General features: G+C 46.0%; 1 protein-coding gene across 2 annotated transcripts in view; it reads right to left on the bottom strand.

Annotated features, from left to right (window-relative positions):
* Nucleotides 1-12,466, bottom strand: part of ITGB5 (integrin subunit beta 5) — a 113,427-nt gene that overhangs the window by 83,320 nt on the left and 17,641 nt on the right. For both annotated transcript variants that reach the window (XM_054575183.1, XM_054575185.1), the window contains 2 exons: nt 9,240-9,444; nt 206-455 (listed from right to left, as the gene is read on the bottom strand). In XM_054575183.1, the coding sequence (XP_054431158.1) occupies nt 206-455; nt 9,240-9,444 (455 nt within the window). The remainder of the gene's footprint in view (nt 1-205; nt 456-9,239; nt 9,445-12,466) is intronic.

Genomic DNA, 12,466 nt, shown 5'->3' with positions numbered 1-12,466 from the left:
CACTTCGGTGAGCAGGAATAAACTTCCATCAAGTTTGAGCCATTATATGCTTTTGGATTTGTTTGTTGCAGCAGTTAGAAACTCCTGTTCTCTAATAATGTGTCAAATATTTTCTCCCTCCCCAGTCCTTTCCCTGGGCTAAGTTCTCCCGCTACGCCATTCCCCCATCCTTAAAGATCCAACGGAAGGAAAGCTGATCACTTACCCAATGCATGGATTGGTCTGGTACCTTGGTGCTGTGTAGGAGAAAGGAGGAATGTTCTTGTCTACAAAAGAGCCAAACCCCAACCGGAAGTTGCTGGTGAGCTTCCTCATCTCCTCAGCGAGCTTGGTGCCCAGACTGCGGATGTTGTCCAAGTCATCCTTCATGGACAGGGAGAGGTCCATCAGGTAGTACAAGTCCACAGGATAGTCCTCCACCTGTCGAACCTGCAGCTGGAACGTAGTCTTGTCACCTGTGCCAAAAGAGAGGGCACGCACATTACAGGCCATCCAACTTGCGGGGGCTGAAGGGATGGATTTCATTTTCAAAGCTGGTCTACCACATACTTTTCTCTAGAGACTGTGCGCCTCTGAAGAAATATTTTTTTCTTGGAAGCAGAGTGACAGAAGGGAATGTGAGTGCCAAGGATGAAGCTCTGGGTTCTCTGCTCAAACACCCGGCTCAGCATTTTTAAGGAAACTCTTTAACAACCAGTCTCCTCGGTGGTGTTCTGTTTTCTCAGCAAAAATGGCACTTGGGTCATTGGTGGACAGTGAACCAGACAGTTCCATGGACACAAACTGAGCGAGAGCAGCCCATCAACCATATACCAGCTTCAGGGAAAGGACCAGCCACGGTGGGAATGTGGCCAGAAGGAGACTCTAAAGGTGCATGTGACAGAAAAGAGAGAGACTGCAAGGCAGTAGAGGGTGGGGACATAGTGCTTAAAATAGCCCCCATGCTTGTGCCACATCACCTATTTATATGCCTCTAGCTAGTTACCAAACAGCAGTATTTAATTCTAGGGTCGGCTTTAGCTCAAGCAGTTCTTTCATCACGGCAGACTACTGATAGCGTTTAGTTCTTAGATAGCTGATGTTTTGGAACAGCAAAGACAAATCATTATCCTCAGAAATTGTATGTGTAAATACAGGAAGACAGAGTTCAAATTTTAGCCCCATGAAAAGGGGAAAAAAGAAAGCAAGAAAAAACACGACCAGATTTGTCCACCAGCTACAAGAAAAAGAAAATAATTTTTGGTTTACGATAAGATAGTCAAGAGACAGAGGAAAGGGGAATTAATTCAGAAGAATGAACAGAGAAAAGCCAGCATCTGGGAGGCACGGCTTCTGCAATCTCACCCCCAGGATGCGCAGAAAGGCCCAAGTCAGCTCAATGCCTGGAGGACTCACACCAGGATAAAGGACCTAAATCACTTATGATCCCTAAAAACATATTTGTTCAAGAGGCAAATCATACCAAGTAATTGTATCTGCCCTTGGGCTTATTAGCCCTTCAGAGGCAACAAGAGACGTTCTAGAACTTTCTTGGTAGAAGACCTGCTCACACACCTTTGACATCTGGAGGTATTCTATGTATTCAGAGGTGCGATAGTGAAGGTGACCACACCGGCCCAAGGGGCCACGCCTGATGTGCCAGTATCACGTCTCAGAGAAACCAAGCTTTCGCCTCCAGCTCCCACCCCAGACAAGACACCCTTCATGAACTAGACCATAAAGAATAAAATGATCAAAAGACTATAGTCCAAGTTCCAGCTCCATCCCTTGTTTAGGGGTGTAACCTGAGCCTCAATTTCCTTAAATAAAAATGTAAAAATAACAACACACCACTGATTAAGGTTTGAAGCACTCTCGTGGGAGGGAAGCGTTCTGTCAGCAGCCAAAGCCTGCAGACATGAAGTATGAGTATGAGAATTACTACCTGCAGCCGGAATGACAGCACCGCGCCTGCTTCCTCTGCTTTGTCTCTGCGTGTACTGTTCTAGGCGCCTGAAGGCTGATGTACTGTAGTTCGGGTTGCCTGCTGGTATAAGCCTATTTTTAAAAAACCATCAGAGCCTGACTCAAATGGAAGAGTGTTGGAGATCTCTTCCAGAATGAGTTTGGAACTGCTGCAATGTCTGTCTCTGGTTCCTGTCAGGCAGACAGAGCAGGGCTCCTCCCAGCCAAGGCAGCCACATCCCAGTAGGGGAGGAAGGGAGGTGGGAGGGGAGACCCTGCTCAGCCTTACCGTGGACAGACCGCAGACCCCAAATGGCCAGAGCCTGTGATCGTGTTCCCTCTGGCCAATCCTATGGCCTTTTTCAGGGTCTTCTGCATTTTCTGTCACCTGTGCCCTTCCCCGCCAAGATCCTAGCTACACCTTTTTTAAATTCAGAATCCACTCCCACCTTTCTGTGGATTATGAGTAATTAACAAGATGAGCACTTTCGGATCAGGAAAAGGGAACTGGTTTGGACTCAGGGAGCCCACCCAGGGGAGGGAATGGGGACACCAGCCTGGGAGAGGCGGAGCTAGGCTGGAATCCAGACCTTGTCACCAAGGACTCAGAGACCTCGGGCTTCTTTAAACTTGTGGCTCAGTTTATGGATTAGTAAAATGGCAGGATGTTAATTATTGCAGCAATTAAAAGAGGCAATGTATATAAACATCATACAAATGCTTCCACACAAGGAAAACTTTGGCCTCCGTTCCTCCAAAATCAATTATTAAAGCAATTTCCTGTGTGGATGAAAAGAGACAGAAAATCCTGCCAGAATCTTGAGTGTGAAAGGCTACAGACTTCTGCATTAAATTTAACTCCAAATTTTCCAGACATGAAAGCAAAGAGAAACAAGATATGATATATTGTTTCTCTGTATGCTGAGGGTATCTATTCTGAAGTGAGAAATCAATTCCAAGAGAAATTGATCACTAAGAAAAGATATGCACCCACATGACAAAGAGGCTGCAAAATGTTAAAAGAAATATTTCTCCAGTTTTCCAGAACAGGAGTAATAGCACTGATGTTCAGAATGAGGGTCTATTACTACCCTCAACCAAGCCTTACTTCAAACACTACAAAATCCCCAATGGGCCTTGGCAGTAATGGAATGTCCTGTCAGCAGATTTTACAGGGAGCAACATTCCTGGACCATGCTCAGTGTGGGAGTTAAGCTGCAATGCACCAACTCCCCAGCAAGGGTGGCCGCCAAGGTCAGCAAGCTGATGGGGAAGCCATTGCTGTACGCAGGTGCCCTCTCTGCTGAGAAAAGGTCTGAAGCACATTCACGATCTCAGGGCATATGTCCGGAGCCCATGCACACGTGCCCACACTCCAACACACATACGGCCCCCAGTCCAGCACCACCTGAGGCTTTAAAGCAGTCACCACCTCCCCTGTGTCTGGTGGGTGCAGAGGCCGCCTCGCTTTCACTGCGGGTGCTGGGTCTGTGCCTGTCTCTAGTGACACCCTCCCTGCCCACATAACCTCCTCCTCTCTCCTCTCCATACAAGACCCTTCGGGCTCATCGCCCTGTGCAGCTGCACCCCTTCTCTCTGGGGACATTCCACAAAATTCCCGCCTTGGGGCCAGCAATAGGATCAGAGAAATAGGATAAAGCAAAATGAAAAGAGAAGCTGATCACCTTGCACCTGTTAGGATGAAACTACTCCTGCAAGTGGCCCCTCTCGTGTCCTTCTGGTTTTCCTGTTTCCCGAGCACCCACCTCAAACTGTATTTTGCACAGAATTCCTGACACTGCTCGGTTCTCACCTGGAGGTTCCCCTACCATAATCAGGTATCAACGCGCATTCCACCTGAAATGGATTTTTTTTTTTTAAAGCTTTCTTTTCTCTGCCCTCCCCTCAATAAAAAGAGAAAAGTTTCTTCCTAGGGGACATGTATGTGATGACAAACATCTCTGCAAAGTGAAGGTAGAGCCATCCAGCAAGAACTTTTATTTTTTTTAAGATTATTTTTTTAAATGTTAAGGCAAAGTAGTACCTCAATAAATAAAAACTCTTGCCATCCTCAAATAAATGCAAACAGTTTTTAATGCCCCAGAGTCACTAACACTGAAAGAAAGAATGGAAACATAACATACAGCTGTATTACAATGGGACTGTGGCTGAGCAGGGAATTAGGGCTCTAGTGCACACTGCAGCTCTTCCGTTCACGGCAGCGGACGGTGACAGCATCCCAGAATCAAACCCAGGCCCTGGACCGAAGGGCCGCCTCCCGGCCTAGAACAAGCCTGCTGTGCTGCCCTACACCCCGCGCTCCACCTCCGCATACGGACTCTGGACAGATGCAGCCATGGCTGGCCTCCGCAGTGTCTGCCCCCAAGCATCTGGGTTCAGCGTCCTAGTTTCCTTGAAAATAACCCTGTCTGGGACAGTTTGGGCTGCTGTAACAAGTGACACCAATTGGGTGGCTTATAAATAACAAAAGTTTAGTCCTCACAGGTAGGAAGGCTGAACGTCCGTGCCAGCATGACTGAGTTCTGGTGAGAGCACTTGTCCGGTTACGGCTGTCCACTTCTTGCTATGTCCCCACATGGTGGAAAGGGTCCCTTGGGGTTTTGTTTTTTTTATTACAGCACTAACCTCATTCTTAGGGCTCTATCCTCCAGACCTAGTCACCTCTCAAAGGCCCGACCTCCTAATGCCATGGGATGGGGGGTTAGGATTTCACCTGAGGAATTTTGCGGGGACACAGACAGTGTGCAGCAAACCTCTGATCCTCCCGACATCGTCTGTTTACGTGTGTGCACTGTGAGTCTGGGTGGCGGACGCTACACCTCCTCAGTCAGGTAACTGGCACCTACAGAGCAGCACGGGGAGGCGCTGGCAGGAAACTCCTGAAGAAGCAGGCCATCGCCTGCAGTTCAGTAAATAGCATGATACCAGTGTGGCTTCCCTGGCTTTGAACACATGCTCTGGTTATGTACTATCTTATCACTGGGAAAAGCTGAGAAGGGTATATAGGAACTCCCTACTATTTTTGCAACTTATGAATTTAAAATTATTTCAAAATAAAGAGTATTAAATGACCCAATCAAGGGTCATTTGTTCGAGAGGCTAAGGAAGTAAGGCAAATAATGGCTGAAGTAAACCCTTTGTAATTGGTCCACCTCTAGCTTTTTACCATTTCAATAAACTTTATCGAAAGTTTATGTCTTTTCTTAAGGATTTTATGTCCCTTGTTAAGGCTTTCTTAAGATTGTTATCCTGACATTTGCAGGATGGAAAACAAAATGGAAAGTATGATCCTGTGTTTACACAAAGTCCTACTTAAAGTTTGGCAGTGCCTCAAAAAGTTAAACACAAAATAACCACATGACCCAGCAATACTACTCCTAGCTATATACCCAAGATTATTGAAAACATATGTTAACACAAAAACTTGTACATATATGTCCACAGCAACACTAGTCATAATTGTCCCAAAGGAGAAACATCCCAAATATTCTTCAACTAACATGTGGCACATCTATTTATACACAGTGGAATATTATTTGGCCATAAAAAGGAAGTCCCATTATGTGCTATAACATGGGTGAATGTTGAAAATGTTTTGTGAAGTGAGAGAAGCCAGACATAAGAGGCCACATCTTATGCGACTTATATGAAATGTCCAAAATAAGTAAATCACAGCTAGCACACAGATTGGTGGCGGCGCGAGACCCAGGGCGGCGGGGACCGGGCGGAGAGAGGAGAACGACGCAGCAGTGGCCGTGAGCAGGCAGGGCTTCCTTCTGGAGGGATGGAGATGCCCTTGGAGTCAGCGGTGCTGACGCTGTGCAGCTCTGCAAACATACTACATGCCACTGAACCGTGCCCTGAAAAAGCGTGAATTTTATGGTACATGAACGCTATCTCAATTAAAAAAGAAAAACAAAACAAAAAATCCTGCTTAAAGTAGAGGGAAATACTCCTTCGCTCTCCTTCCCCAGCCTCATCCTCAAACAATAATTTTGCCTTGGTGAAATCTCTCTCATTGTGCTGACGCTTGTCTTTGGCTAGTCTGACCGAAGGCTGGCGAAGTGTTACATTTCACTCAACAAACATCTATTATGAAGAGGCCAGGGGAGCAGGGCAAGGGAGGAGAGACAAAAGCAACTCTAAACATGCATAATGGAAAAACCCAATCACCGCACAGGGGACACCTTCACCAAGGTCAGGGGTCATTACTTTGAGGTAAGTATGCACTTGATAAACTGCAACATACCATTTTCTCCTCCTCCCAAATAAATAAATACCCGGGGGTTTGCCTGTACTTCTCTTTAAATATTAACATTTTCAAAATGTTAAGAGACATCACTGGCTTCAAGTGTTTCTATATTTGCAAAACAGAGCCTCAAGGTTCTTGACCTTTGAGAATTCATATTTTCATCAGATCTGCTCCTGGTCTTCATCTCTACAGACTGACACGTCCTCACACTCAGGGTGTCTGCACGGCGCAACCAGCCCTCCCTCTGTTCCCTTGACCTCCCCGCAGGGGGCTCACCAGTGCTCCAGTCTGCGCAGGACTGGAGCTGCACACAGCACCGCCAACACAATTTTGTATAAATGCAGGGTCACGTTTTCCATTTTATTTATGATACCAGGGACTGCATCATAATACTTAGCAGGAGATGTGACTACTCCAAGGAAGACAAATTTCTTTTTTCTTTAATGGAGCATACACTGAGCTTTCCACATAACTAAGTATTGTGCATAAATTTAATATCAAGAGAACTTTGCCCCAGGGGGTTGCCCTCACTCTCATCACTTCCTTAGCTCCTCTTTGGGGGCCGTTTCCAACACCAGTCCAAAAGTCAAACCAAACAACAGTTTCTACACCTTGCGGTCATAGCTTAATTCTTATTTGTAAAACTGGAATTAAAACTGTGAAATCTCTGTCTTTGTGTGACCTCCAGCTCTTTCCTAAACTAAATCTACCCTGAAAGACTGAGAATGTGCCACCGCGAAGGGTGTTTCTCAGCGCGCACCGGGGGCCCTGCGAGCCACCCTGGGTGAGATGCCCCACAGAAACAAAAGCCTCCTTCCGGGGGGCCCGAAACCAGACTCTTTCGGAGGAATGAATTTTGGTCCTTGTTTTCAAAGATTATTGAGTGAAAACTATATACAATTATAGATACCTTGTAAGTAGATGAAAAATATGAACATGTGAATAAAGACAAAGGGTCTAGTAAAAATGGAAAATAATAGTGTTCATCTTTTAAAAATTTCTTTTAAGTTACTGTTATACTATTATTACAATAAAAAGGAAAATGTATCATTCACTGCAGTTGATAACCATCTTACCCTGCACCATGTTCCAGTATCTCAAAAGTCTACCCCAACTCCTACATCCCTTCTGGATCACAGCCCTGGACCCTGAGCCTGTCTGCACGTAAGGGGATGAGTTCTTTTCCCGTACAGGACATCACCAAGCGTGTGTCCACACAGAGGTGCAGCTGACTTTCCTCCCCACTCACACAGCTTTGTAAGGGCTGCCTTCCCTCTCTCACCAAACACAAAGGCTAAGTGTCGCTTACAGGGAGACAACTTACACAGGCAGCCACTTCAGCTAATCCCAGCACCACCCGCTGGGCCGTCAGTCCCTCGTGCCTCTCTCCAGCAGGGCCACGTGCATCCTTGTATTTCGTATCTCTAAGACAATTCAGTAGGCAAATAAAACATTTCTCAAATACATGATGACTCAGAGCTCTTTCCCCCAAAACCAAGCAGCGCTGTAGCGTGCTTCCGCGGGGCGGGGCTGCGCCCACTCCACTTCCGAGACACTAAGAAGCCCTATTCGAATCTGTATCTGGTTGATTCTAGAATCTACATCTCTGGCCATTACTCTTTGAAAATAATTATTTTACCTTTTTTAAAGTGCATTTATACAAAAAATCCTCATTTAGGCCTCTGAACACAGCTGTGAGGAATGAAGGTGAGAAAGACGCTGCGATGCTAAGGCACCCGCCCAGGGCCTCGGAGCTAGGGACAGAGTTAGACCCCAGGACGGCCAGCCAGATCCACATCTTCTCGCTGTGCCAAGTTCCCAGGAAATCTAAGCAAGCCAACTAGAAGCAGTGACTGCCAACGGTTTCCCAGACGATAGGATAGGGGAAAAAAACACTACAATTAATGGAATTTGGAAAAATTCCTTCTCTCAACAATGTAATACTTCTTAATTTAGCTACATGCACATCCATCTTTTGACATCCAAGGATTCTAATATGTAGACTATCGGATAACAAAAGTAGTGAACAAGAAATAATTATGAGATCTGCAGTCACAAAGACCTGGGATTGGATCAGATTCACCACTTCTATCGGGAGCACTTGAGCAGGTTACTCTCTCCTGTATAAAGCAGTATCAGCTACCTTAGGGTAGGTCAAGTATTTAGCATAGTAGGTGTGCAAATTTGTTTGTTTCCTTATATTGCAATCAACTCTAGGGCCTGCAGAGGCTCCAGGGTCATAAAACAAAATATTTCTTCTCTAAAAGTTTGTCCCTTCAGAATGTCACTGACTTAAATGGAATCTGCTGACAAGAAAAAGTTCTTTTTCCCAGAAGCTGCACTGTCTCTGAGAAACTTGCATTCACTATATCCTCCCATAAAAAACAATAACATTATTCACAATAGCTAAAAGGTGGGAACAACCCAAGTGTCCACTGTCAGATGAATGGATTAAACAAAATGCAGTATAGACATACAATGGAACATAACCCAGCCTTAAAAAGGAAGAAAATTCTGACATATCCTACAGCATGGATGAGCCTTGAAAACATTATGCTGAGTGAAACAGGCCAGGCACACAAGGTCAAACACTGTATCAATCCACTTATCTGACGTCCCTAGAGCAGTCAAACTCATGGAGACAGATAGTGGAACGGAGGCTGGGGTAGGGAGGGAATGAGTAGTCATTATTTAATGGCTACAGAGTTTCAGTTTGAGAAGATGCAAAAAGCTGTGCAAAGGGACTGGGATGATGGTTTTAAAACATCATCAATGAACTTAATGCCACTGAACTATACAGTAAAAATGGTTAACAATGATAAATTTTATGTTCAATACATTTTACCACAATCATAAAAATAGCAAACCTATCCTGTCCTTCCACGGGGGCCCTGAATGTTGCTTCCTGGGGCCTAGGACTTCCCCACACCCCCCCCACGCCCCCTTGCCGCCGTGCCCCTGCCCCCAGCCTGCCCTGGCTCACTTCCCCATTATTCACATGTCCCATCTCAAGGGCACTCACCAGGCCGCAGGCTCACCGCGACCTCCTGCGGCGTCATCTGAATGACGTCTGAGCCTGCAGAGCCGGAGCCCTTGCTGCTGAGAGGCAGGCTCCGCAGCACCTCAGTGACGCTGGCCGGGCTCTCGAACTCATCTCCACAGCCGTTTTTGACCAGGTTTGCCCTCAAGTCGCACCGGGAGGCGACCGACCGCAGACTGCCGAAGTTCTAGACAAAAAATAGAGGAAGAGAGCAGGAGGTGGTCAGAATGTATCTCCAGAACACCTCAGGGTGTAGAACCATCACCATATCTGGTTGACCTTGAAACCTCTACATTCCATTTTCAATGTCTGAAAACGGAGAAATGATAATCCATATCCCAAATACCTCACCAAATATTGAGAACATGAAAACATTTTGTAAACCGTAAATATATAATAAAAGATGTTTGGTTTCATGGCTGTTTAGTTTTAATCATCAACCCAGGATATCTTTTCCTTCCACTGATTTTAGAAAGGGAGGGAGAGTTAGAGGGGGTGTGGGGGAGAGAGACATCCATCTGCTGCCTCCTGTATGCATCTTAACCACAGTTCAAACCTGCAACCTAGATAGTGCCCTGACAGGGAACTGAACCCAAAACCTTCCGAAGCTCCAACCAACTGAACCACCTGGCCGGGGGCGGTTTCATGGCTATTTTAATGGTCAAAATGCTCCTAAAAAAAAATGTGCCTAATTGTCTACATGATTAGCAGGAGAGAGTGACTGAAATGATCATAAGTTGTATACTTAAAATTTTTTGAAAGATATAGGTGTCCAAGTCAGTCATCACTCGGGCAATCAGGAGTTAACTTGTGAACTGTTCACTCATCTGTCTATTCTGAAGGCACTGACCTTGCACAACCACTGAGAGAACAATGTCGCAATATATATTGTATCCTTTAACCTACAGGTCCCCCTTCCAGAAATTTAATCAGAAGAAAATAACCAAAAGAAAGGAAAACTCTATAATATATGTACGGCAGTGTTATTTAAAATAGTATAATCTTATACATTTGTAAACCTAAATCCCTAAACCATAAGAAAAATAGGGTTTATCACCTCAGTAGAGGATGGTATAGCCAATGATTATGAAGGCTCAATAGCAATTTCAAAACATATTAAGAAAAAAAATCAGAAAATATAACTATGTGTATTAGGATTCAAAAGAAAAACTTTTTAAAATGAAGACAGCTGAGGTATTAGGGTAGAGGAACTAAAATGATTATTTTTCTTTTTTATTTTTATCGCTGTTTGAACAATAAAGCCACATGGATAAGAAAAAATTTCTTTTCCTAAGATGAACTGAGGAGGGGAGGGCATCAGGGTGACCCAGCCTAATGGGGGCACCACAGGTACGGGCCAGTAACTTTAGAATGGAATAACATACTTTGTTTTCATATATGGTGACGGGAAATATTGATCATTTTCTGGTAATGAAATTTTTAAATGGAAAAGCAAACCGAGGATTCCTTCTGAACACCTCTCACAGACAGATGTGAAAACTAAGGTCACCTCCTCCCGTTGGCTGGATGCTGGCCACTGCTGCGCTGGACAATCCTCGTGACGGCTGGAGGGGTCTGGACGCTGACCTTCCTCTCCCCTCTGTAACACTTTGCCAGAAAGCCTCGGATGGGTCAGGTGTCCCTTGACTGCTGTCAGAAGCCACACTACTGGCAGACACACTACCACGCAGAGGGACTCACCCTTCATCATGACTAGGATGTCCCACAGCGAGTCAATGCCAGAGTCTTTGCAAGATTCAAAACCAAGACGTCAAGAAGGATGACTTTGTAGTATTTTTAAAATAAGTAAAACCAGATGTGCTGTTCTGAGCCTCTGTGAGTCTTTTGGGGTTGGGGTTTGGGGCGGGCAGGGTGGGGGGCCCAGGACGCGCGTGCGCGCGTGTGTGTGTCTGGATTTTTTTAATCTTCTGTATTAAACCCTTGGAGTTCTTATCTATCAAAACCTCAGGAACTGCACCACAGGTATAGCTGGCTCCACAGATTATTCTGGCTTAAAATGATTATCCTTGAAGTTACACAATGATTTCAAAGCTAGGGTTTCTAAAAGAGAGTTCCAAGCGGTCAGAGTTGACTCTGATGTAATAATTTTATGAAGCAGTTAAAAACCACAGGTATAGGGGAGGGGAGGTAACCACCTGAGGGCGCTGCAGCGACCGTCAGCTGTCTCAGGCTGTCTGAGGCAGGGGTCTAATTAGCTGGAGAGAGCGGGAAGGGCTCAGGGGCTTTCTGGCTCAGACTTTACTCGGCTAGAGAATTGCTGAACTTCTTGCTGACACACTGGGCCTTGCTGCTAGCTCCTCCAGTTCTGAGGAGCGGGAGATCCTTGGTCCACTTCTGATTGCCAAGGCCCACCTACCCTGACCAGTCCCATGAAGATCCCTGCCACCAGGTTGGCAAGGAAAGCATCTTCAGTCTCCCCAGAGTGAAGGGAACCAACCCCTGATGTCCCTCCCTCCCATGGTCTTGAGCAGCTTGCACTCTGGAACAGACTAGGTCAAAAAGCCAATCTGCTTCCCTCTGACTAGGAGGCAGATGCATGATTCTTCATCCACAGTCTCAGCCATTCGCTTTCAGGTTGGTCACTGAGATCATTCCCTACTGCCTGGACCTTCTTGACTATCCTGCCCAAAGCGGGTTTTGACAGACTACCAGTCTTGATGGAGGACGTGTACAGGGCCACTGGATGGTCAGGGCCACCGGATGGTCAGGGTCATCAGCTAAAACCATCAGGAGACTCAAAGTCCAGGTCTGTCTTCCCAATGAAGAACTCAGAGGCAGCCCACACCTGTGCCAATTACAACCTTGTTTGTGTAGCAGGCTTCCCCAACTGCACTCTGGGGCTTCTTTATTTTCTAGAATGTTAGGACCAAAGCCCTCTTCATTCCCCTCTCGGTAGCAGTGTTTGCTCTCTTTCTTCTTAATACCAGACTTCAAGGTTGTGGTAAAAACTCAGCTCCACTGCCCACGGCTTCCCTGAAGTTCGCGGCACCAGCAGGGAGGACCGTGAACTCCTGCGCTGTCACCTGGTTCTCAGCATGAGAACGATGACTGACCACATTAAAACTGCCACTTGCAGGATGACTTCAGAAGTGCCAACCAAGTCAGTGACGTGACAGCCCAGGCAGCCCCTTCTCAGCAGCTCCAGCTTTACAGACAGTAGGGGACATCCTATGATGGCACCTACACCA

Source organism: Pteronotus mesoamericanus, unplaced genomic scaffold (assembly GCF_021234165.1).
Source record: "Pteronotus mesoamericanus isolate MK-2021 breed Mesoamerican mustached bat unplaced genomic scaffold, CSHL_Meso_final contig_27, whole genome shotgun sequence".
Lineage (NCBI taxonomy): Eukaryota > Metazoa > Chordata > Mammalia > Chiroptera > Mormoopidae > Pteronotus > Pteronotus mesoamericanus.
The sequence above is the reverse complement of the archived record's forward strand: the minus strand, read 5'-3'. Positions and strand labels throughout refer to the sequence as shown.